Below are 23,005 nucleotides of genomic sequence, written 5' to 3' on the forward strand. Positions count from 1 at the left end.
GGAAAAGGAAAAGAGCAAAAGAGCATGCTTAAGACAAACACTTGAAAACATAATGCTCATTCTGAATATATCTAAGTACAGATGTGTGTTTATATTTTTTCAGTATGAATGAATATTGTCCTTAAATTTGAAGCACATTTCAAAACATTCCTAAAATATTAATTCTGATATTTGGGCAAGGAAGACTCAAGATATTTAAGAGAAAATACAGTGTTTATTTTTTTGGATTTTTGTAAAGAAAACTTTACTTTCACTTTCTAGGGAATACCTGAGTTAGTAGTTAGAGAAGTTTAAAAGGGACCTACAGCATTGCCCTGCTTTGGTTGTATTCGCATTACTGACTTTGTATGGGAGGTTCACCAGCTGTTTGACTGGCAGGAGCAGCAGCTTTCACTTCAGTAGTTTATAATTCCTGGCTATTCTAGGATAGTTTGCACTTCACCAAGCCTCAGACAGGTCAGGACATTTGGTAGGAGAAGGTTGAAAGACAAAGCAGCAGGCCTTGGGTTCTCGGCCTTTTTTTTTTTTTGTTTTTTAATTAGAAAATTATATTTTAATTTGTGCTTAGAGTTTTTAGTAATGTGCTTGTATTACATGTAGAAAGTATTCATCAACCTAGAGGAATTTTAAAATGTCAAAACCAGGAAAAGCTACTTTAAACCATGGCTTGGTTCCTGTTGATCTTAAAAGTGCAAAAGAGCCTCTGCCTCATCAAACTGTGATGAAGATCTTTAGCATTAGCATCATTGCCCAAGGCCTCCCCTTTTGCCGAAGACGGGTAAGTCTTGCATCTGAAAAACAGGAATGTTTATTTAAATCAAGTACTTCTGCTTCCTTTATCGAAGAAATGCTTCAAATTTCAATTGATATTTATAAATAAAATTACCAGTGCATTCTGTAGCCAAATAAAACTTATATATAAGTGGTAGTTATAATAGTATGATAGAGGCCTGGAAGGCAGGGTTACCCAATCCACTTTTTTTCCTCTCACTTATTTTTCATGATATTAGAATCATTTAAATTTATTTAAAATTGGTAAATGTAAAAAGGATGTTTTAAAATATGTTAGCAAATACTAAAACCCCCAATTTGTAGTTTTTATTCTGTGGGAAAAGCAAGAAGCTGGTGGTATTCTTCTTATATATATATATATGGGAACTACAGCGTTTAGCTCTTTTAAAGAGTATTCCAAGTTCCCTAGATTTATCTGGCCCTTAGAGCTGTGTTATTTTAAATTGCTATTTTTTTTAATTCAAGCTTAATGTAATAGGTATTTTACTTTTAGCTGTTATATAAAATAAAAATAGCATGCTATTGTGTGGCAGTTACGATAGAGTTTATATATAGACAATCCTGAACTAACAAACATTTTGTAGAACTTGTGCTAACATATAATTGTTATGATCTATTAGATATTTTTCATGATGACATTCTCTTCTCCGTTACCAAGTTCTGATCCCATTAATATTAGCAGTTTTATTGTATTTTTTTGTGTTAACTTGGTATTGCTAGTTTGAATTATTAACCAGAGTGATACATTTTTAGATCTAAAATATGTTTATGATCCTGAACTCATTAAACCAAGAAAACACCATAAAAATCTGAGATCAAATGGGTGTTTGCATCTAACAGTGCTATTAATGTTTTAATTCCCTTTTTACCTTTTTTTCAAAAAAAAAAAACTAAAAGGGAAATATTCTACTAAACAAGTATATTAACACACAATGCCTAAAAAACTTTTTTCTCCTTAGTGAAAAGAATCTTTTATTTGCTGGGACTTATTAACCTTTGTAAAAATATGTTTTCAAATTATCTTAGTTCCTTTTGAGTAGTTTCCACTTCTACTCCAGACAAGTGGTAGCCATGTTGAAAAACATTTTGAGTGAGGTTTAAATGTAATACAGTTTCAGCATTGAAAATGGAATACAAATATCTCCATCACTCTTTAATTTTCTTCTTTAGTATGTTGTTAGAAAGGGTTTATTTTGTCTTCTTTCATTTGTCACTTTTGTAACTTCTGAATGAGGTCACTATTCTGATTTAAGCATTTACACAGAGACCTCTAATAGCTTTAAAGTCACTAATAAACTAATTTATTATTTTAACACTTCCATAAAGGAAAATACCAACACAAGTAAATTTTTAAATTGAAGAAAAGAAATGTGAGTTTTTTAAATGAAAGGATTAAGATACTTAAAAACAAGATAATCTGGTTCTTTGTTGTTATTTCTAATACATTCTTAGGTACAATATATGGTAGATTACTTCATTATGTCACAGTTAATGTTTTCTACCTTTATTTTCTAATATATGTGAAATTTAAAAGGCTCAGAAGCAGCTTCTATAAGAAAAATTAATAGAAAACTTCAAGGCTTTCCCTGAGGGCTTCATAGGGTCACTATGCAGCTTGACTTTTCTAGGTTACTATGTTACTATAGCCTTGCATTTGTAATAACGGAAGAGAACTAAATTTGAAAAATAAAAATCATGAGAACATTTTCTTTGGAAGATAGTTAAAAAACACATTTAGTCTTAGACTGCCTGCCTGCCAGGAACTTACTATTGCATAACTCATTGACTCTGAGTACTAGAAATATTAGAGAGATAGGGTAATTATATATATCCCCCCGCCCCCATTTCAGGGCTGGTTAATTTAGATAGTTTTTAATTGATTTACATGTTCTTTGTTATTTAATTTATTCACTTTCCTTTGGTAAGTTGATAATTAACATTTTTAAAATTTTATTTTTCTTTATCAAAGATTTAAGAAAACTTTTGGTATGATATGTAATTAATCCTTTTTTTTTTTAAGTAACATACAGTATATCGCTTACACTGGGTATATTTTGCATTTAAGCCACTTATTCTACACTGACAATAAAGTACACAAAGCAGAACGATTTCTGTATTTTGTAGGCAGTTTTTTTTTCCTTTTCAATAGTGAGCTACTGTGCACTACAGTGACCTCTTACCAGAATGTAGCAGTCTTATTAAAATTTGAAGAACATGATACATCCCTCCAGCCCTCATAGAGGTTGATCCACTTAATGTTTGCACAATAAAAAAAAAAACTTCAAAATTTGTGAAAAATCCTTTAGTTGCTATAACTTCAATGTACATCTCTCGAAATGTTTTCATAAAATTTATTTACCTCACTATTAAGTATAATATTGGTACTGGTAGTCGAATTTATTTTTATATAAATTATTCTAGTCTTTCATCAGAGGTATTTTGGAATTATACTAACAATTGTAAAGAAATAGCAATCTAGCTGTTAACTGGTTACTGTAAATCAAAATATTTTTAGTATTAAGGTCCTCATTATTTATTTACATTTGCTTAGACATTCTTGGTAATAAGTTTCACTTGGAATACTTTTTTTAAAATGTAGGATCCTGGGGCATCTGGGTGGCTCAGTTGGTGAAACGTCCAACTCTTCATTACATCCAACTCTTGATTTTGACTCAGGTCATGATCTCAGGGTTGTGGAATTGAGCCCTTGTTGGGCTTCACACTTTGCATAATCTGCTTGGGATATTCTCTCTCTCTCTCCCTCAGCACGTCCCCCTGGTTGTGCGCTCTCTATAAATAAATTAAATAAATAAATAAATAAAATCTTTAAAAAAATGTAGAATCTTAGGTTCCCCTCTTTTTGGATAGTTTTATGTAAGTGATCTGGATTAAGGTTCAGGGATCTATGTGTATTTTTAAAAGCCCTGTAGGTAATTGAATCAGAAAATTTGAGAGTACTAGTTGAGTACATAACTTTTTATTCTAAAAGAACTGATTCTCCTTGAGAGTAAGAGAAATTTTACAGGAAAAACTTATTTATTCTATAAAATCACTGGATATTTTCAATTTTCTTTGAAATTGGAATGCCCAATTATGGTAATACTGTCTTTCTTAAATCCTAAGGTATGTTATTTTTTCTCATTATAAACATAAATAGGAATGTTTAAAATGCGAAAAAATAATGTACCTTAGATAGAGTTTGATGGAATTTTATAGCTTATTTGGTAGCATTTTTTTTTTTTTTTTGATAAGAGAAACAACATCTTAACAACTAATAATAGTAAGAAAATGTATTTCAGTGCTTGAATCACATTTCTTAACTCCTTCTGTTTGGGAGATTTTAAAACATTTACAGTATTTTCAGAAAATTACTCTTCATTGTTATTTCTTGGTAGAAATTTCCAAATGACATGAAAACGACAATGGATATTGGGCTTTTAAAGATACCTGACTGTGCTGGCATATATACAAAATATCATTTTTAGAGTACCATATATATGCTAGGTTTAAACCAAGCATTGGCAACAGAGCTAAGGGAGTGGTGTAGAACTGCTGGTGGGAGTGGTGGGAGGTGAGGTGGGGTCAGTATGGGACAAGGACTTGTTCCTGAGACACAAGAGCTCAAGCAATAATGAAATATATGACTGGGATTTTCTGATAGTTTGAAATAATTTTGTAGGAATTATATTCCATATGAAGTTCTAGTCAAAATACCACATTTAAAATAATTTTCTTTAAAGTGAAAATAGAAATAAAGTTAGAATATTTGTGTCATTTGAGAAAATGTTAATAGCACTCTGTGTATTGTTATTATTGCAGGGTAGCTTAAGTCAAACTATTTCTGCAAAGGGCCAGTAAATATTTTAGGCCTTGTGGACCTTATAGTCGCTGTTAGAACTACTCATCCCTGCCACTGGAGCATGAAAGCAGCTGTAGACAATACTTAAATGAATGGCTGAATGGACACAACTATGTTTTAATAAATATTTACCTGCAAAAGAGTGAAATCTGGATTTGTATGCTTATAATGATACTATAATAAATCTCCTGTGTATGTCTTTTTTGCTTGTATATAAGTTTCAGCTCATGGTAAATTTTTAGAATGAGATTGTTAGTTAAAGCTGTAAGTCTTACATTTTCTTTAAAACTATCATCCTCTCTTCTAATTCTTTGTGGTTATGTAGAAAAAAACTTTGTGTAGCTAACTGCTAGAATTTTAGCTACTACTTAGTATTTCTCTTCATAATATACAGTATTAGTATAATAAAGCTATTAATAATTGCCATCTTTTTAAAAGAACTCACTATGTATTCTAGGCACTGTTTTAACTCTTTTGTATATCTTAACCAACTTAATGCTTAAATGACTTAAATGTTTAAGTACTTTAAATCAGGTATTCTCTACATTCACTAGACTAGAAAACGGAGGCTCAAATCAGTTATCTTTCCCAGTTTTCTTGGTGAATAATAGAGCTGGTATTTAGTAGAGCTAATGCTGCACCTAGTAGCAGTAGCCATTCTCTTTATACATTTTGTTTTCATGTGAACTTAACACTTTGCAACTATTAGTATTTTGGAGGGTAAGCCCGGGACCCTATCATTGTTGACATTGTTTCTGTGAGAAAATAGATTCAAAGATTAAAACAAGTAACTTACAAATAACTTTTGATAGCAGAGAACTTTTATAAATACAGGGTTTTTGTTGTAATCTCTTTTAAGAGGTTTCATTTATAAAGTTATCCTACAGATTATGCAATAATTATAATAATAAAAAACTGGAAATATTTGAACAGTATGCATGTTTGTCTATTGTCTTTGTAAGCTGAGGGATGATCCCTTTTAAAAAATTATTCATGACACTTGTTAAAATGGCAAGATAGACTTTATTCAGGGGCACTCTAGTGATATATAGGTATAGGTAACTACTACAAAGTGAGTAGGGGAGTGAGATTGGGCTCAACCCAAATACAACAAAGAAAAGTGAGAATTTATAGCCAAGGAACAGTTTGGTGGGCAGTGGTAGAAAATTACTAAGAGGAAACATCGGTAGGGGGATTCTGGCTAAACCAGTTTAACATCACCTGGAGGATGATAGAGGATGAGGAACCCAGCAGTCATGAAAGGTGATCATATACCAAGATTGGGAGGATTCTGGTTAAACTGAGTAGGATTCTTGCTGAAATCCCAAAGACAGGGCCTAGTTGAAAAAGAGCTCAGTGAGCCTATCTAGATTTGGTCAAGAAGAGAATCTTTGGCAGGCAACAACTGGACAGATCAACCATCCTCAAACTACAGTGCAGTATCATTCTCATCAGCTTCTTCAACTAGCACTTTTGACAACGAGGGCAAAAATTTAAAACAACATTGTACCTCTCTGAGCTTCAATTATGTTTTAAGTTTTTCCTTCATTGTTGAATTATCGATGATGATACTAGACACCTATATTCAAAATTTTAACCTCATAAATAAGGTTAATTTAATTAGCTGTTTTTGTATGTGTACTATTCAGTTAGTTTAAGCTGTCTATAATTTTAATCTATGCCCTTCTCATGACTGTTGACTAGTCTATTAGTACCTTTTCAGCAAAGATCTGCCAGGTTTATCAAATAGTTATATTACCTTTGTTTTTAAAAACATCTATAATTGCTTACAATAAGTTTCATTTGTGGGAAGATTTTGTATATACCCGGAAAGTTAGACCATCATAAACTCTGTTGCTAAACCAACCTGTGAGTTATTATCCTTCTGAATTTATTAATCCTGCAAATTCTCCAGATTGAATGATACAGGGAATGATACAGGGATTGGTGATACAGGGAATTTGAATTTTCTTCCAATAATTAATATCTTTTACTTTTCTTTATAAAAATAAGATGTACTTAGTATATACAATTTAGAAAAAATACTTTACAATTTCCTAAAGTATTAGTAATACCACTGCTCAAAAGAGCCACAGTAACAATTTTAAGTAAATAATTTTTTAGCAATATTAACTTTAATTCATTTTTAGTATATTGCTGGTGGTTTCCCATAATTGTAGTTATTCAAAAATATATAATCTAAATGAATGTTCCATAATTTTCCTACTGTTTTTGATTTAGACAGTACCTGCTTTGAGCTTTTTTATATATGAATCTTTACATCTCTTTACACTGATTTCTAGAAGTAGAAGTATTGGGTCAAGGAGTATGAACTTTTTTAGATTCTTGACAAATACTGCTAAATTGTTTTCCAGAAAGTTTGTACCAATTAAAAACTGGTATGAGGGGTTTCTAGTGTTGTTTTAAAGAGAAAGAAGTCATATTCTAAGCAAATTTATTCCTATGCGGTAAAGTTTTGTGGATTTTAGTAAATTCTATGTTATTGTATTTCTAATTGTATTATTCTAGGTTTTTTATCACAGGGAATTTTTTTTTCTTTTTGAGAAAATAATGAGATAGGTTTATGCTTAACAGCTTCAGGAGGAAAATATGTAAATAGATTAAGAAATTATTAGTTGCTCATGTGATTTTATTTTTTATTCTTTCTGAAAAATATTTGTCATGGACCCATCACCCACATAATTTTCAAATATAATTTTCTTCTCCTCCCAGTTCTAAAACTAAAATCTGTGTTTCTATCTAAACAGATGAGCTATATGTATAACTTTATGATTTATTGCATTATTTTCACTGCAAGTCTTAGGATCATTTCAGTTTTTGTGTCACCTTAATTTATCCTTTTATATTTCTGAATTTTAGTGTGATATTTGCACTGTATAAATGACAGCCTCTCCCCAAGTATATTGCTATTAATAATATCTATGACAAGAGTACTTCTCATACTAACAAGAGCAGCTGCCAGAAATACTTGCCTATTTCTTATAGCACTACTACTTAGTTTTACATTTCTGACATAGCTTTGCTGTTAGCCCCAGTCCAGGTTTACCTTTTTTTTTAATCTAGTCCAGCCATGATTAATTCTTATTGGAAGTAGTTGTAGCAAGTCTGCTCTTTTAAAATGTCTTGATGCCTGAAAGGCATTTCATGAAACTCAATATCCATTTCATGGAACTCTTAGCCAATTAGAAATAGATGGATGTTTCCCTAACATACAGAAATATGAAACCTTTAAAAAGCCAGCATCCTCCATCTCTTCCCTAGACTGGTCTATTCAGGTGTCCACCAGTTACATTTGTGCCTCTTTCTTTCTAGATCCTTTCCATGACATCACAGTCTAGCTTCTTTCTCTGGTTGGAATGTTTCTCCTGGCACTGATTGCATCCACCGTAGTCCTCACCCATCAGTGGAATATACTGTAATTGTTGCGTTACATTTGGCCCTTAGGCAAATTGTGTACTGCCTAGTGATGTTATTTGATAGCTTTATATAGTTATCTTGTCTCCTCAATTAGGCTATAAACTCTTTGAGTTCAGAAATTATCTTGAATGTCTTTTTATGCTCCTAGTGATATGCAGGAGAAGGTTAATATAAATATTCTTATGACTAATGTGTTGAAGTATGTGTTAAACTTGGAAGATTCTGAAGGAGTTTTTGTACTGTTAAGAATATGGCATGTTTTTGTTTACTAAATGTTTTAAATGACTGTGCAGCTGTGATTTTGAATATTTCATTTTCTAAATTTAAATAAACTCAGATACAGTTTGACACTTAATTTTAAAAGTAATTACTACTTACCAATTTTGAAAACGAAGGAGAAACAAACATAGGGTAAAGTCATTTCATTGGTACTTTTGAGATTCTACAGTAGCCCAAAAATGTCAGAAAGTGCTGAAATAAATAAAAAATATTACAATATGTTGGAGAGAAGGAAGAACAGGGTGGTGATTTGAACAAGGCTGGAGAGAGATTTTAATAGAGTACCTGAGTTTTTGTTTTGTTTTGTTTTGTTTTGAGTAAACTAAAATGTGACTTCCTAAGGCTCTTTTCCTTACATACACATTCCATTGGAACTGGGGGAAAATTGTCATTTTCAACTGATCTGATATGCTTTATTGTCACTACTTATTTTACCAATAAAGGAATTAGTTACCACATATCAGACCATTCTATTTTAAATCCTATCAGTCCGGGATCCCTGGGTGGCACAGCGGTTTGGCGCCTGCCTTTGGCCCAGGGCGCGATCCTGGAGACCCGGGATCGAATCCCACGTCGGGCTCCCGGTGCATGGAGCCTGCTTCTCCCTCTGCCTGTGTCTCTGCCTCTCTCTCTATCTCTCTGTGACTATCATTAAAAAAAAAAAAAAAAAAAAAAATCCTATCAGTCCTTGTCTTCTTAAGAATGTTTCATGTGTCATGCATAAACATGAGTAAACAATGTAAATTATAAAGTTTCTTGAGGTCTTACTCTCTGTACTATGCAAGGTACTAGCAATAAGTAAAAAGGTGATGACTCTTCATCACCTGTACCTGAAGATACACAAAAGTGAAAAATCACAATCCTTTATGCATTAGGTAGTCTAGTGGTAAAAACCAAAAACAGATCTTTATAGTACAAAAGGATAATTGCTTAAATGTGCCCATACAAAGTACTGTGGGAGCGTGAGAGGGTCACCCAAGTCTCAAAGTAAATGACTCAGGAAAAGCTTCACAGTAACTTTGAAGTAAAACATGAAGGATATTTGCTAAGCAGATGATCAGAGAAGTGATGGACAGAAGGAACTTGTATTATTGGTTGGGTTCACTCACATCTTGGCTTTTCACATTATTTATACTGCTGCAAATTATTTGCTTATATCTTGACATGACATTTTTCAGTTATTAATAACAGCCAAAAAATATGTATTGAACACTTAGAGTTAAAATTTTCTAGAACCTGTGGATATAACAGTGAACTAGATAGATAGCATGCCATCATGGAGCTTAGGTTCTACCTTATAGAAACAGAAAGGTAGTTATGCGAATGTTTTGATGACAATAAAATAGGGTAATAGTAGTCTAACTTGAGATGCAGAGGAAGCACCATACCTGCCACATATGAACTCATATAATCTTTAAGATAACCTTGTGAAGTAGGTATTGTATCATATTATCTCTATTTTACAAATGAGGAATCTGAGGCATAGCAAAGTTAACTTGTCTTAGAGCTAATAAGTGATGGAACTGAGACTCTACCTCAGGCATCTGGATCTAACATCACAAACACTGTGATACACTGACCTTGGTAAGGTTGGTTGAGTGAACAGATCCTTAGTTTCCAAATGTAAGGGTTAGCTTTTGTTGTGTAGTCCTGGGTTTTTAAATGTGTAATTCTTATTTGTTCTCACAATTTATGATGGCCTCAGTATTTAGTTACAGATAACATTGCTTTCTAAATATTTTCATCAAGTGATGTCTTTATTAGGTTGTGCCTATTAGTTGTCAGATATGAATGTAAAACAAGTTATGATGTGATTTATAAGGCTACAACTACATTGTAGAAATAACTGCCATCAATTGTCATCTCTTTCGTTGATAAACAACGATCTGTTCAAATAACTTAGTAACTTTAACATTACAGGGCCAGGCTATTAAGATGTAGTATGGGAGATAGATGAAAAATATGCTAAAAAAATAATAAACTTGGTACTAAGTCCTGGCAAGGTAAACAGGTATGAAATAAACCAACTGTGCCTTGTCTGCAGACCAGATATCCAGCAAGTCCTGAGAACTAAGAATTTTTTTAAAGTTAGCCAAACCTAACTCTAAGTAACCTAAGATATAGTCAGTTTTATTATTAATCTGAATAGTCCTAACTTTGCTGCAAAAAATACTAATGTATAATATACTGGAAGTGTTCAGTATTATATATGCACCATATTGCTTTTCTAAACTCCAAAAAGTTCTGAAGTCAGCAACACAGCTTTCTCCAAAATTGTGGAACTAACTCCACAGACCTTTGAGTTTTACAGCTATCACCCACATACAAAAAATGAAATACACTTTGAAATGTCAAAGTAGTCAAAGCCTTAGTCTCTGAGTACATGCATATTTAAATGCTTTAAAACATACATTATATAAATGAATACCTAAATTTTACTAACCTTATTGTAGGCAACTCCATTTAATATGATAGTTCAGAGTTTATTTTTCTTCAGTGATTAAATGTAACTCTTGTTAGCAGACTTTATACATTAAATGAGGAATGAGAATCTCTACCACTTTTTTTACTTCTTCCAGTTTTTTCACAGAAAATTAATACCACTAAATTAATTTATATTCTACTAATATGTATTCTCCGTAACTCCCTGTGTATGTGTTGCTAGTGTAACAAAGATGAGTAAGGCAGAAACCTACCTTTCCTTAAGGAGGCTACGGACACTTGGCTGTCTCTGGGAGACTTACTCATTGTCCCCATTTTACAATCACACATCAAAATCAGAGGAACAAAAAAAAAAAAAAAAAAAAAAAAAAAAAAAAAAAAACAAAATCAGAGGAACATGGATTAATTAACTTATTCAACAAATAAGCATCCATTAATTGCCAGGCACAGTTCTGGGCACTTCAGATACACTAGTGAACAAAGCAGAAACAGTCCTACTTTTTTTTTTTTTATATAATTTAACACTTTAGTGACCCTGAGAATTCTACCTAGGAGCGGGCGGCGTATTTGATCTGTTCAGTATGGGGTGTCTCACCCGACTCTCTTATTTACTGGTACACTTTACTAAGTCAGCTGGTGGTAGTTTGTCTTACAGCTTCTCCATATGTATGTAAGGCTGCCTACATACATGTGCATGCATGTACAGACCCACTTTGACTTGACAGGACTATGTTGGTGACTTTATATGTATAATCTATTGGTTTTCAAATACTATTAGATAGTATTTAGCACAGAATAGTATTTTGAGGTTCTGAAAGATCAAGTATGATTCTGTTTATTCTTTTTATGTTATTGAAAGGAAACTTTATACCCTAATGGGCACATCTAGTGATTTCTTTCTGGGCTGTTCCTGGGTCAGAATTAGAGCTCTTGACTCTATCTCTGCCTTGTGGAAAGTTGCATAAATTAATGTGTGTCTCATGTATAAACCAGTTAAATAATGGTTGATATAGTTAATAGTAAATATGTTTATGGTAGGTGTAAATAATAATAGATAGAATTTAAGGTTTTTTAAATTTATTAGAAATTTCACCATAGATGTAATAGCAGAAAGAACTACCATTTGTGGTAAAGCCAATGACATTCTAAATGTTAGGAGTTACAGTTCAATTATTTCCATTTATAAGTACCTATTGATTCAGTGCATGTATTTATTTGCATGTATAATGTTTTGTTTCTAAGTTGTGAGAAGTAAAGTAGATTTTTTTTTCAAAAGTAAATCTAAGATTAATAAAGTTTTCTCTTGTGACTTTGGTAAATCCCTAAATGTTTATGTTTATATTTATAAATATTGACATTTATTTAGGTCTAGAGGAAAAGCAATTAGGAATAAATACTGATTCCAAAATCACATGGCTAGTTATTTATCATTATTATATGATATTTCATAAAATAATAGAGAAATCTATTTTGAGAGAAAAAATATAATGTTGGATGCAATTTTCTTAAATTTTTTCTCCTTGCTAGTGGTGAAAATGAAAATTGAAACTTGTGGGTTATTCCTATATTTAATTACATTGTTGTGTGTGAGTGATCTCATAGAGATCACTTGGGAGCAATTTAAGCTTAAACAGCTTTTCTAATAATCTACAGAAATCTCTGCATTATCACCTTAGATTTTCTTTTCTTTTTTTTTTTTTTTTCACCTTAGATTTTCAAATGTCATTGTTACTACTAGTTTGAACATGTAGGGGCAGTATAGTACTGTTTTTGTAAATCTTGTCTGAATTTGTGGGATTTTGAATCTGTAAGTAGTGTTAAAAGTTCGTTCTTCTTTGCAAAAAGGCAGCTATATGCCTTACTTTTTAAAGGATGAATGGGACTATTTCATTAAGTTGGAACTATTCTTTCAATTCAGGTTCTTATGTATATTATCCAAAAGCTTTTATATGATGTAGGCTCATGGCCTTAATCTATATTTGAAGTCAAGAAATATGTTAAGCTACTTAACAAGAAAAAAATGCACTTTTATCATTAGACAATAAAAATGATAGGCTTTGCAAAAATAGCAAAATAATTAAAATCAGTGCAGTTTTCCTCCTTTTTAAAAAAACATAGGGAATGCTTCATGAATTTGCATGTCATCCTTATGCAGTGGCTATGCTAGTCTTCTCCGTATCGTTCTAGTTTTAGTATATGTGCTGCCAAAGTGACCACTAATATTAGTGCAATTTTACTCTTAGTCATTCTGTATCAATCTTTTCAAACACAGAGGTTTAACTATGAGAATTTTAAAAATAAAGTCGTAATTTTTCAATCTGACAAGTGAACAAAACTTAGATTACTAAATAGTCTTTTTTTTAAGATTCAGGTATTTTTTTCAGTATCAAAATGATTAGGGTTGTTACAAAGTTGATAGTTGATAGGTTTTTTTCCATTTAAATTGATTTACGCTTAAAAACAACTGAGTAGTTTTCTTTTCCATTTATTCATTCAGTAACTTCTGTGAGTCAAGAACTGCTTTAGGCATTTGGAGTTAACCACCACAGTGAATGAAAACAGACTCCAGTCCTCACCCTTATGGAGTTTATATCAGAATAGTGGAGTACTTAACAGCATAGATGATAGAGTCATTTATTTTTTTATTTTTTTGATAGAGTCATTTAAATTTGGTATTATATTCTTAGCTTCACCACTTAATAAGCCTCATCAGTTAAATGAAGATAATATAAGTACCTACTTCATAGGGTTGTTGTAAGAATAAAATGAAATAACTTATACAAAGTATGGTTATATAATAAAAACTTTAATAACTGTTATGAGGTCCACAAAATAGTTTTTTAAATATGTTGGTAAAAATTATAATTAATTCTCCTGACATGATAGTACTTATTTCTTTTAAAGTTAGTGTTTTGAATATTTTTTTCACATTTAGTTTCTTCAAATTGTGAAAGAAAATGCATAGCACCAATTTTGAATAGTCATTTTTCTTAAACAGTTTCCTGAGTGACTGTTAATCTCTAAATGGAAAGCTACTGCACATAAAAAATTAATGTGATTTGGTTCTACTTTCGTTATGTAGATTCATTCAGTGTGACTATCATATGTTTAAAAATTAACCCCATTATGTCTTACTAAATTAAGGTAACATGTCTATCTTAGTATTTTGTTTGGAGTTTCTCAGATGTTTAGAATAGCAAATATGTTGGCTTCAAATACCATTAAATTAAAACAAAAGGCTGTATATGAATTAAAAACAGTTTATCAATTTACATGTAAGCTGCTAAAATGTCTAGCAAATAGTTTTCATTATGATTTTAAGCTCTGACGCTACTTCTTTCCCTAGAGGCCCCAAAATAAGTTAATTAGGAAATGGAACATACTTGTGAACATCTTTGAAAACTAGCTTGTCAAAATGGCCCCTGGAATATCATTACTATATAAGAATTGAGACAGTTAAAGAATTGATTCACAAGTCTTAACAAAAATGCTTAGAATTGAGATCTTTCTTTGGTGTGCTGCTCTTAGTTCTCTTTATTTTTTAATTATGTGGAAACCCCATATTTAGTACCCCCCCGTACACATTAATGAAATTCTCACCCACCCCACCTCTGTATAGTAGCTTATCTGCTGTGTTCATGCTGCAACTGCTGCATTGAGGGGAAGTAGTGTTCTGCCGTTTTCATATTAGCTTTGTTATCATGCAGTATTTTCAGCTGCTCATACTCATTACCATACAGCTGGTATGTAGAGAAGAGGAGGAAGCAAGCAGAAGTTGTACTGTCTACAAGAATAAGAAGCTCTCTTGCAGATGGGGTGCTGGCAGATGGGGCATGTGTTTGAACAGGTTTTACTAATAACAGAGTGCATTAAAAATCATTCTGAAAAAGTCCTAAGGTCAGTGCCATGAATTCAGAGCTTGAGAGGTTGTTCAGCTTTTTGTAGACCTTATTAGAATATTAATTAACTCTAATACAAAAAAGTAATAAATGGCCAACCACAACCTCTTCCAGAATATTTTTATCAGTTTTTCTTTTTTCATTTTAGAATATTTTCTCTACAGTGTAATTTAAAAATCATTGATACTGTTCACTACTGTCTGTCATTGTCTTGCACTGTATTTTGTACTTTTCAATATAATTACTTAAAATTCCCAGACTATGGTTATATACAGAAGTATATATACTTTGAGCAATGTAATAACATTCTTCAGCTTTAATATATAAATGTTAAAATATTTCTTAGAAGATGAAAACCAAAGAGGATTTAGAAATGCCTATTATTTATATTGTTGACTACATTGAAGTTTAAGATGAATTATGTTCTATCTCCATTCAAAGTTAGAAGTGAATGTTATATCCCAAAATGAATCTTTTGTTAAAATTATTACTTACAGTAAACTTTTCATATTCACAAAACCAAATGAAATAGTAATGAAATAACAGTAGCTTTTTTAAAAAAAAGTATTTCAGTAGAATCTTATTCCTTTTGATCTTTTTCATTAATTGTAGTGTTTCTTGGTAGATCCTGTCTCAATGGGAGATCATGATAAAAAGCAAAATAAAGATAGCCAATTATATGTAAAATATGCAGTATTCAATTTAATTTTAATGGAAATGGCACTTAGCCTGTTATTTTGTTCATAGAGATTAAAATATATATTGCCAAAGTTTTTTTTTTTAGGTAATATTATAATGCTTTTGGTTAACTCTGAAAAACTTTCATGCTTAAGATTTCTTTGTCAGTAAAATGGAGATACAAAAATGCTATCTGTTGCATTAATACCAATGAATAAATAAAATACTTTGAGATCTGTGGGAAATGATTGTACATTAAGTGTTGTTAAAAGTGTGTATATCCCTTTTAATAGTAAAAGTTTGTATTCTGTTAGGCATTTTTAAAGGTACAGGAAATCCTAAGCCAGGTTGGCTTTTAATAGCAAAGATAATTGCATTTTGTTGCATATCAAACTATGTATTTTCTTCCAGTTTAGTTTATGCTTTAATTGTGTAACTGATAAATATCCAGAAAATTTTAATACTCTTCCCTGAAGGGGAAATATATGTATATAAATATATAAGATACTATAAATAATACTATTTATAACACAGTACTAAATAAATAATAAATATATAAAATGTGTTGTTCACCTATATTACCTTTCCTTATACTGAAAATTATGAGTTTTTCAAATTATGCTGAAAATTAATAATTTCCAGTTATTTTTGTAATTCTGTCATTATTGATTAAAGTGAGTGCTATGTTCATTATCTCATGTAAATATTATTAATTGATACCCTGATAAGCATAAGGACTATGTGAGGAGATGAGGTAAAAGAATCAAAATAGAAGTGGTCACTGCTTTCATGGAATTTGCAGTTAAATGGGGGAAAGATGGAAAATAATTATTGTGTCTACACTGTGACAAGGCATTGGTTCAAGCACTGTGATTAACAGCTTTAGAATGGGGAGAAGGTGGCTCTGAGAAGGGAATTTGAAATGACCTATACATGGATGGTTCCCATATTTTTGTCTCCAATCTAGACCTTTGTTCTGAGCTCTGGAGCTAGTTGGAGCATGATATCCTCACCTGGATATCTCAAACCAAATAGGATCAAACATGTAGTTTGTCACACTCCCTCCCCCAGGAAAGAAAAACAAGCAAACACTGACTCTTGTCCAGTATCCTCTCTCATGTCCCATCCAGTTGCATAAGAAACCTAGGTGTCATCCTTGATAATTCCTCCTCCTTTACTCTTCATGACTAATCAATCTGTCACCAAATCCTATCAGTTTTGTATCCTAAACATTTCTTAAATGTTCACTTCCATCTGTCTTTGTTGCACCTAGCTAGTCTAAGCGACTATTATCTCTTGCCTGACCTGGTGAAGTAACTTCCTGACAGTCTCTCCACATCCACTCTCACTTCCATTCTGGTTTTAACATTACATTTAGAATGATTTTTCAAGAGATATATCTGATTATTCCCTTCCTGTGACCATGTCCAGCATTAGCTTTTCATTACTCCTACAGCAAAGACCCAAAATCCTGTATGAGATCTTGCATAACCTAGGTCTTGTGTACTTCTCTAGCCTCATTTTGCACTTTCTGTAGAACTGGTATTCTGGGCACTGCAGCCATAGGGATGCCCTTCACCCACCACAACACACTTTAGTCATTCCTTCAGAGGAGTCTTCTCCGAACCCCCGGACTAGCCCCAAAACTTAACATGATGCATTGTCCTAACACTGCAGTGTTTACCACAGTCTTGCTTTTGCCTTGTTTTGTTTCATTTGTCTTCCTCTCCTACCATATTGTAAAAGCTCCTAAATAACCATTTAAATCTACATTGGTTGTAATTATGTATCCCAGATAGAATACAAATAATTAGTTGAAACAATGTAGGATAGAATCATGGAGGTATGCATCAACACTAATATTTACTCCTCCGGAGTGATAACCACACATGGCTGAAATTGACATTTTTTAAAAGATAGATTGGCCCTTACAAAAAGATCTGTGTGGGGCAGCCTGGGTGGCTCAGCGGTTTAGCGCCGCCTTCAGCCTGGGGCCTAATCCTGGAGACACAGGACCCAGTCCCACATCGGGCTCCCTGCATGGAGCCTGCTTCTCCCTCTGCCTGTGTCTCTGCCTCTCGCTTTCTCTGTGCCTTTCATGAATAAATAAATAAAATCTTAAAAAAAAAAAAAAGATCTATGTGATGAAATTAAGAAACAGGACCAAAGTGATAACCACATATTGAAGTGTATGTTGTATACATACTCTGAACCGCCCCCCCCCAACTATTACTTAGTTAATAAATATTTTAGGCTGTCTTATTAAACTAAAAAATTTAAAGTCAAGTAGAAGTCATAATTCCCCATTAAGTGTTTTGAGGTTGTAATAACAGCATTTAAAACAGTTTCTTTAGTGTTGGGATACATAACTTTTGCCAGTTTTCTGTAGTTTTCAGATCATTTGGGTAAGGGAGAAAGACCTAGTACCCTTTCACAAGGTCTTTCCAGTGAGTTACGTGGTGTGTTCTGTTCTAAGCTTTTTTTTCATTATTTCATGCTTTAGAGATATAAAGTATACGGCATGAAGGAGAGGATAGGATATAGTTCGGGGCGGGGGAGGAGTTAGAAAAGGAAGCAAAACCCATATATTATTGTAAGCACCTTTCATCAGATTTTCTTTCACTATGCCTACTGATGCCTGCTTTACTCTCAATATAATGTCAAAGATAACAGGAACAAGGCTTCACCAAGGAGGCATTGCAGTAGTGAATTAATTCTTTGTCAGGCTGCTCTTGGTAAATTCCCAGAAGTAAAGTGTATCAGAGTATACAATTAGCTACCTACTTTGTCTCTTCTTTCTCTGTGTCTTCTGTGACTTAACACAGATTTCATCTACACATCACACATTTGCATACTGAAATAGCTCAGGAAACATCCTAGAGATTTCTTAACTACCAATACTACTTGCTATGTATGTAAAAACCTTATTTTCATTTTCTATAAACTGGAGACCAAGATTTGTCTGTGTTCAAATCCTAGCCATCCTACTTAGTAGTTATATGCCCTTGGGGAGGTTATCAAAACTCTCTGCACCTCATCTGTAAAATGGAATAATAATAGCACGTACTTCATAGGGTCATTAGACAGCTTCAATGAATTTATATAAGTACCTTGAAGAGTGCTTGTAAGTTCTCTGTATACATAATTTTCTTAAGAGAACTTCTTTAAAAAGAAAGTTGCTTATTCTTTTTAAAGATTTTTTTTTTTAATTAGGGACAGAGAGAGAGAGAAGGGGGGTAAGGGGGGAAGCAGGCTTCGTGTAGGGAGCCTGACATGGGACTCGATCCTGGGTCTCCAAGGCAGCACTAAACCACTAAGCCACCGGGGCTGTCCACAGTTGATTATTCGAGCTTGAATTAGTTCACGGTATTTTTGATGGTGGGCAGTAAACGAACACTCAAATCAGATTAAGTATAGGTTTATTTTCCCTTTTTTTTCTTTAGGCTTAAAATATAGCCTTGTGTTTCTTGAAAGTATCTCTTCCTCTTTCTAGCTCTATGCATTGTCATATGAATTGAGCAATTCCATTTATCAATTATATTGATCTGTAATTTTTTATTGACTCTCCTTCCCCCCTGAATTGGGAGTTCTTCCAGGATAGAGATTATATCTTGCTCAATTTTGCCTACTTTTTGCTTTGTGTCTGGCTTTCAAGAACCCTGGCTAAATATTTCTTGAAATGTAGCAGATGTAGATCTATCAAAATAAAATGTTTGAGTCACTGTTTAGTTTTTTCTTCCCATCTTGTTTCATCGTTTAGAAAACAGGGAACCCTTATATGAAGCAGGATTCATTTGGGTGAGACTAATAATATAACAGTGGAATTTGGGGTTAGAGGCTCACCAGAAGTTTTTCTCACAGTAATTTCCTTTTTCTATGCTACCTATATAGAAAAACAAATATAGTACATTTCACAAAGTTAAAGTCTTTGAAAGAAATGAATTGGAGAGTAACTTACATCTTGGTCTAACAGAATCCGTTTTTTGCAATTGTCTAATAAAAGCTAGTTGAATAAAGATACCTTTAAAATACCAGTTAATGTTAATGTACTCCCTACGTTGTGATCATGATTAACGTCTCCATTTAACATCTCTTGAAAAATATGTTCTTAATACGCTGTTATATCTCTTGATAGAATAACTTTAAAGGAAAGGCTGAAAATGAAGAAGGGTTTGTGTGTGTGTATGTGTCTTTATCCCAAGGGCTAACAAAATATTACAACTTTAAGAATATTCCATAGTTCAACATCTTTTTGCTAGCTTTGACTTTATGTGTATTAGATTTAAGTTGTTCCTCATAGGATTTTTTTCATGTTGTAAAAGTTTGAACATGTATTGACTCAAAAAGAATTTAAGATTCAGTTTTCCAAGAGTGTTCTCAAATCACCATGTAACAGTTTTCAACAGACCAGCTGTGTGCACAGAGCAGATCTTAAATTGTAATGCACATTTGTTTATTAGTCATTGTGCCATCATTACATACCATGAGTTCACACAGCTGGAAGGAAACTCATGATATCCGTCCTGCAGAAAGAACTCTTTAGAATCATGTATCAAGTGTGGCATACTTTCAAAGTTAGTTTTTAAACATTTAGAGGCTTTGAGTATTTATAGACAAATAAATATGTTCTTAGATATGAAAGAGCTTTTTAATAAAGAAAATGAATAAAATATTTCTATTATAGTAGTTTTGCCAAGATGCCAAAGTGCTTCTGACCATTGTTTTTATAGTTCACTGCAAATAAAAAAACTACTATAGTTTGTATACCTTTTCAGATTAATAATTATTTTGAAAATACTTCCACGACAGGCAAAATTATGTCAAACCCTACTCTTGACCCATCTATTTATAGCATTTTTTTTTGTACTCTACTTTTATTTACTGAATCTTCATAGTCTGTTGGAATTTCCTGAAAAGGCAGGGGATCATGTAGGCATTATGCTAGTCAGATAATTCTTGATTCTTTCAAAGCAAAGAATGTGGTTTGTTAAATTATATATACAGTAATTGCTTTAAAATGTAAATTGATGTTTCGAAAATGCATCTTTACAATCCTCCTTTTTAAATGTAGTGGGGGCATGATTACTAGGTTCTTTCGTACTTGACAGCTACATCAAACACAAATACTTGAAGAGTAGGCAAGCTACTTTAAGTAAAAAAATTGATTAAAGATCACCATGATGCACACTTTCTAGAGTAAGAACCTGGGGTGATATATATTTCTTACTGCCCTAGCACCCAACACTTCTTAATTTTAAGTGTTTTTGAATAAGTGAAATAAGTTCAAGTCCACTGGCTTTGATTCATAACTAGAGTTTATTTATTTATTTATTTATTTACTTATTTATTCATTCATAACTAGAGTTTTAAAAGATCAGTTACAGTTATCTCTTCTCATTTTGAATTCTTCTGGAAAATTCATAAGATGACTGAGATGAGAAGAGATGCTATATTTTAAAAAGTACAATAAGTGAGAATCTGGACTTTATCTGCTAGTCAAATTTTATAATTGGACATAATTATCAGAATTGGGAAACGAACAAGTAGAAGATTACAGAGTTGAGAATAATACATATTTTAGATTAAGCAGATCTTAGATGACTACATGCTAATGAGGGTATTCCTGAGTAGGGTTTGCGTAAGGCTGTACTAAGCTTTAGTTGAAGGCTTTTTTCCAACTTTGAGATTCTGTGATTATGTTCCGGAATTTTTTATGATCACAGAGAAGTAAAAAGTGTACCTTGGGTAAAATCCTTTTGTCTCGAATTAACTAAAGGTAACCATATCTTTTCACCATTTGCTAAAATAAGGCTGACAGAGGCCTTGTCCATCTACAGGGATCTGAGACCAGCATCTTTTTCTCAAAAAGAATAAATTATCAAATGTAAAGATAAAATTGGAACATAGAAAGTGGAAGAGCAAGGAAATAGAGATATGACACAATAGATACTCCTCCATTCTATAGAATTGAGTTACTAGATATAAAGATTTAGAATAGTGTTTGGCACATGGTACAGATTAATTATTACCTGCTATTCCAATTCTCTTTCCTAAGTTTAGGAATCTTTTTGGATAGGTGCTGAGTTTGAGAGTAAGTATGATGGAAATGGAAGAGTAATTGCTGCATGAAAGAGTTGAAAAGAGTTCAAATACAGTTATATATTCTTTTCTCTGTATCTCTAATTTCAGCAAGTGAGAATTACTTTGTTGTGAGCAATCTTTAATTTTATATACATTTTTGTAAATATAAAAATTATAGGCAAATCTATATACAAAAGTTGTGTCAAGTTTACTCTCATTCTAGACATCCGCTAATGACTTCATGTTGCACTTTGAATTAAATCTGAACTCTTGACCATGACTTACAAGAGCCTACATAATCTGGCCCTTGGTTACCTGTCTGACATCGTCTTGTACCAGTCACTTCATCCTAGCCAGACTGGTCTTATTCTTGCTGATCCTAGGCTCTACTCTATCAGTTTGACTTAAAAGTTGTTTCCTGGAATATGCCATTCAAAATTAGCCACACTTCTCTACTACCCTTAGTACCTACTTCTTTCATAGCACCTTGTTTTATTTCTCTCTTAGAACTAAGCATTATATGAAATTGTCTTATTCATGTGTTAGTTTACTTATTATGGGTCTTCCCTCTCCCCCCAAATGTAAACTATATGAGATTAGAAAGCTCATCTGCATTGCTTGCTACCTTATACGTAGAGCCTAGAACAGATATTAGCACATAGTAAGTGCTCAAAAGGTTATGCAAGTGAATTTGTTTATTGACAAGTAAGATGAGAAAGAGGGAAAAGCTCGTATTAAGCCACTTAGATGACCATTGTGAATATTATGTATTTACGTAGGCTTTTCTCTATGCATGCACACAGACACTTAAATATTTGCATGTATATTCTACAAAGGACCATTCTTTATATCATGTGTTTGAATCTTAGGTAACTTCTACTTTACAGTAGCCCATCCCCTAGTTCTGGACATGACGAACAGTTTCTCTGACTTTAACATTTTCTACAATGAAGAATTTTCCTTAAAAGGAGGCTTGAGTCTGGGGGTTGGAAGGGGAGGGAATCAGGAGAAAGGGGTGGGAGTAGAACAAGACAAACCTTAATTTTCCAAGCAAGTCATTCGTTTTTGAATACCAGAGGCCCTTTTCCCACGTATTGATGAAAGTCAATGAACCATATAGCCTACTGCCCTGAGTTATGTTTTTTATTGTCTTTTCATCAAGTTTTTGGGAGATTATAAGGTTTGAATGAATATTTATCAGATCTCTTCTTTGTGCATCATTCCCCCCTGTATTCAAGAGAACAAGCTGCTTGTCTGTATGATCTGGTGTAAGTGCCTGCTGAAACAGAAGGACCCCTTATTAGTCAGTGTTTATAACTAAATAAAATGTCAACAGTCTTTACACCCACACAATAAAGTTCTCCTTGTACAGAAAGACACGTATTATCCCTAAAATGGGAGAATGAGTCATGGCAGAAAGTACTTTTGAAGAAACCATTACTAGTAAGTTAAAGAATATTTTAACAGTATTATTAAATGTTTGCATTAGGAGATATATTAATAAATAGGTAACACCCTAATGAACCTTATAAGACCA

At 32.6% G+C, this 23,005-nt stretch overlaps 1 protein-coding gene and 1 non-coding gene across 4 annotated transcripts in view; one reads left to right on the forward strand and one right to left on the reverse strand.

The window, feature by feature from the left end:
* The window catches only part of FBXW7 (F-box and WD repeat domain containing 7), a 232,101-nt gene that overhangs the window by 168,488 nt on the left and 40,608 nt on the right, over positions 1–23,005 (forward strand). Inside the window, exon 1 of one of the 3 annotated variants that reach the window (XM_041738583.1) lies at positions 473–778. The exons of the other annotated variants lie outside the window; for them this stretch is intronic. Coding sequence (XP_041594517.1) covers positions 632–778 — 147 coding nt within the window. The 5' untranslated portion in view covers positions 473–631. Of the gene's footprint in view, positions 1–472; positions 779–23,005 lie in introns of those variants that run through there. 3 annotated transcript variants of the gene reach the window in all.
* Positions 12,921–13,027, reverse strand: LOC121481734. The gene has a single exon (XR_005985392.1). It is a non-coding gene; the product is annotated as a U6 spliceosomal RNA (small nuclear RNA).

The sequence above is a fragment of the Vulpes lagopus genome, chromosome 23, assembly GCF_018345385.1.
Source record: "Vulpes lagopus strain Blue_001 chromosome 23, ASM1834538v1, whole genome shotgun sequence".
In the NCBI taxonomy this organism is placed as follows: Eukaryota; Metazoa; Chordata; class Mammalia; order Carnivora; family Canidae; genus Vulpes; species Vulpes lagopus.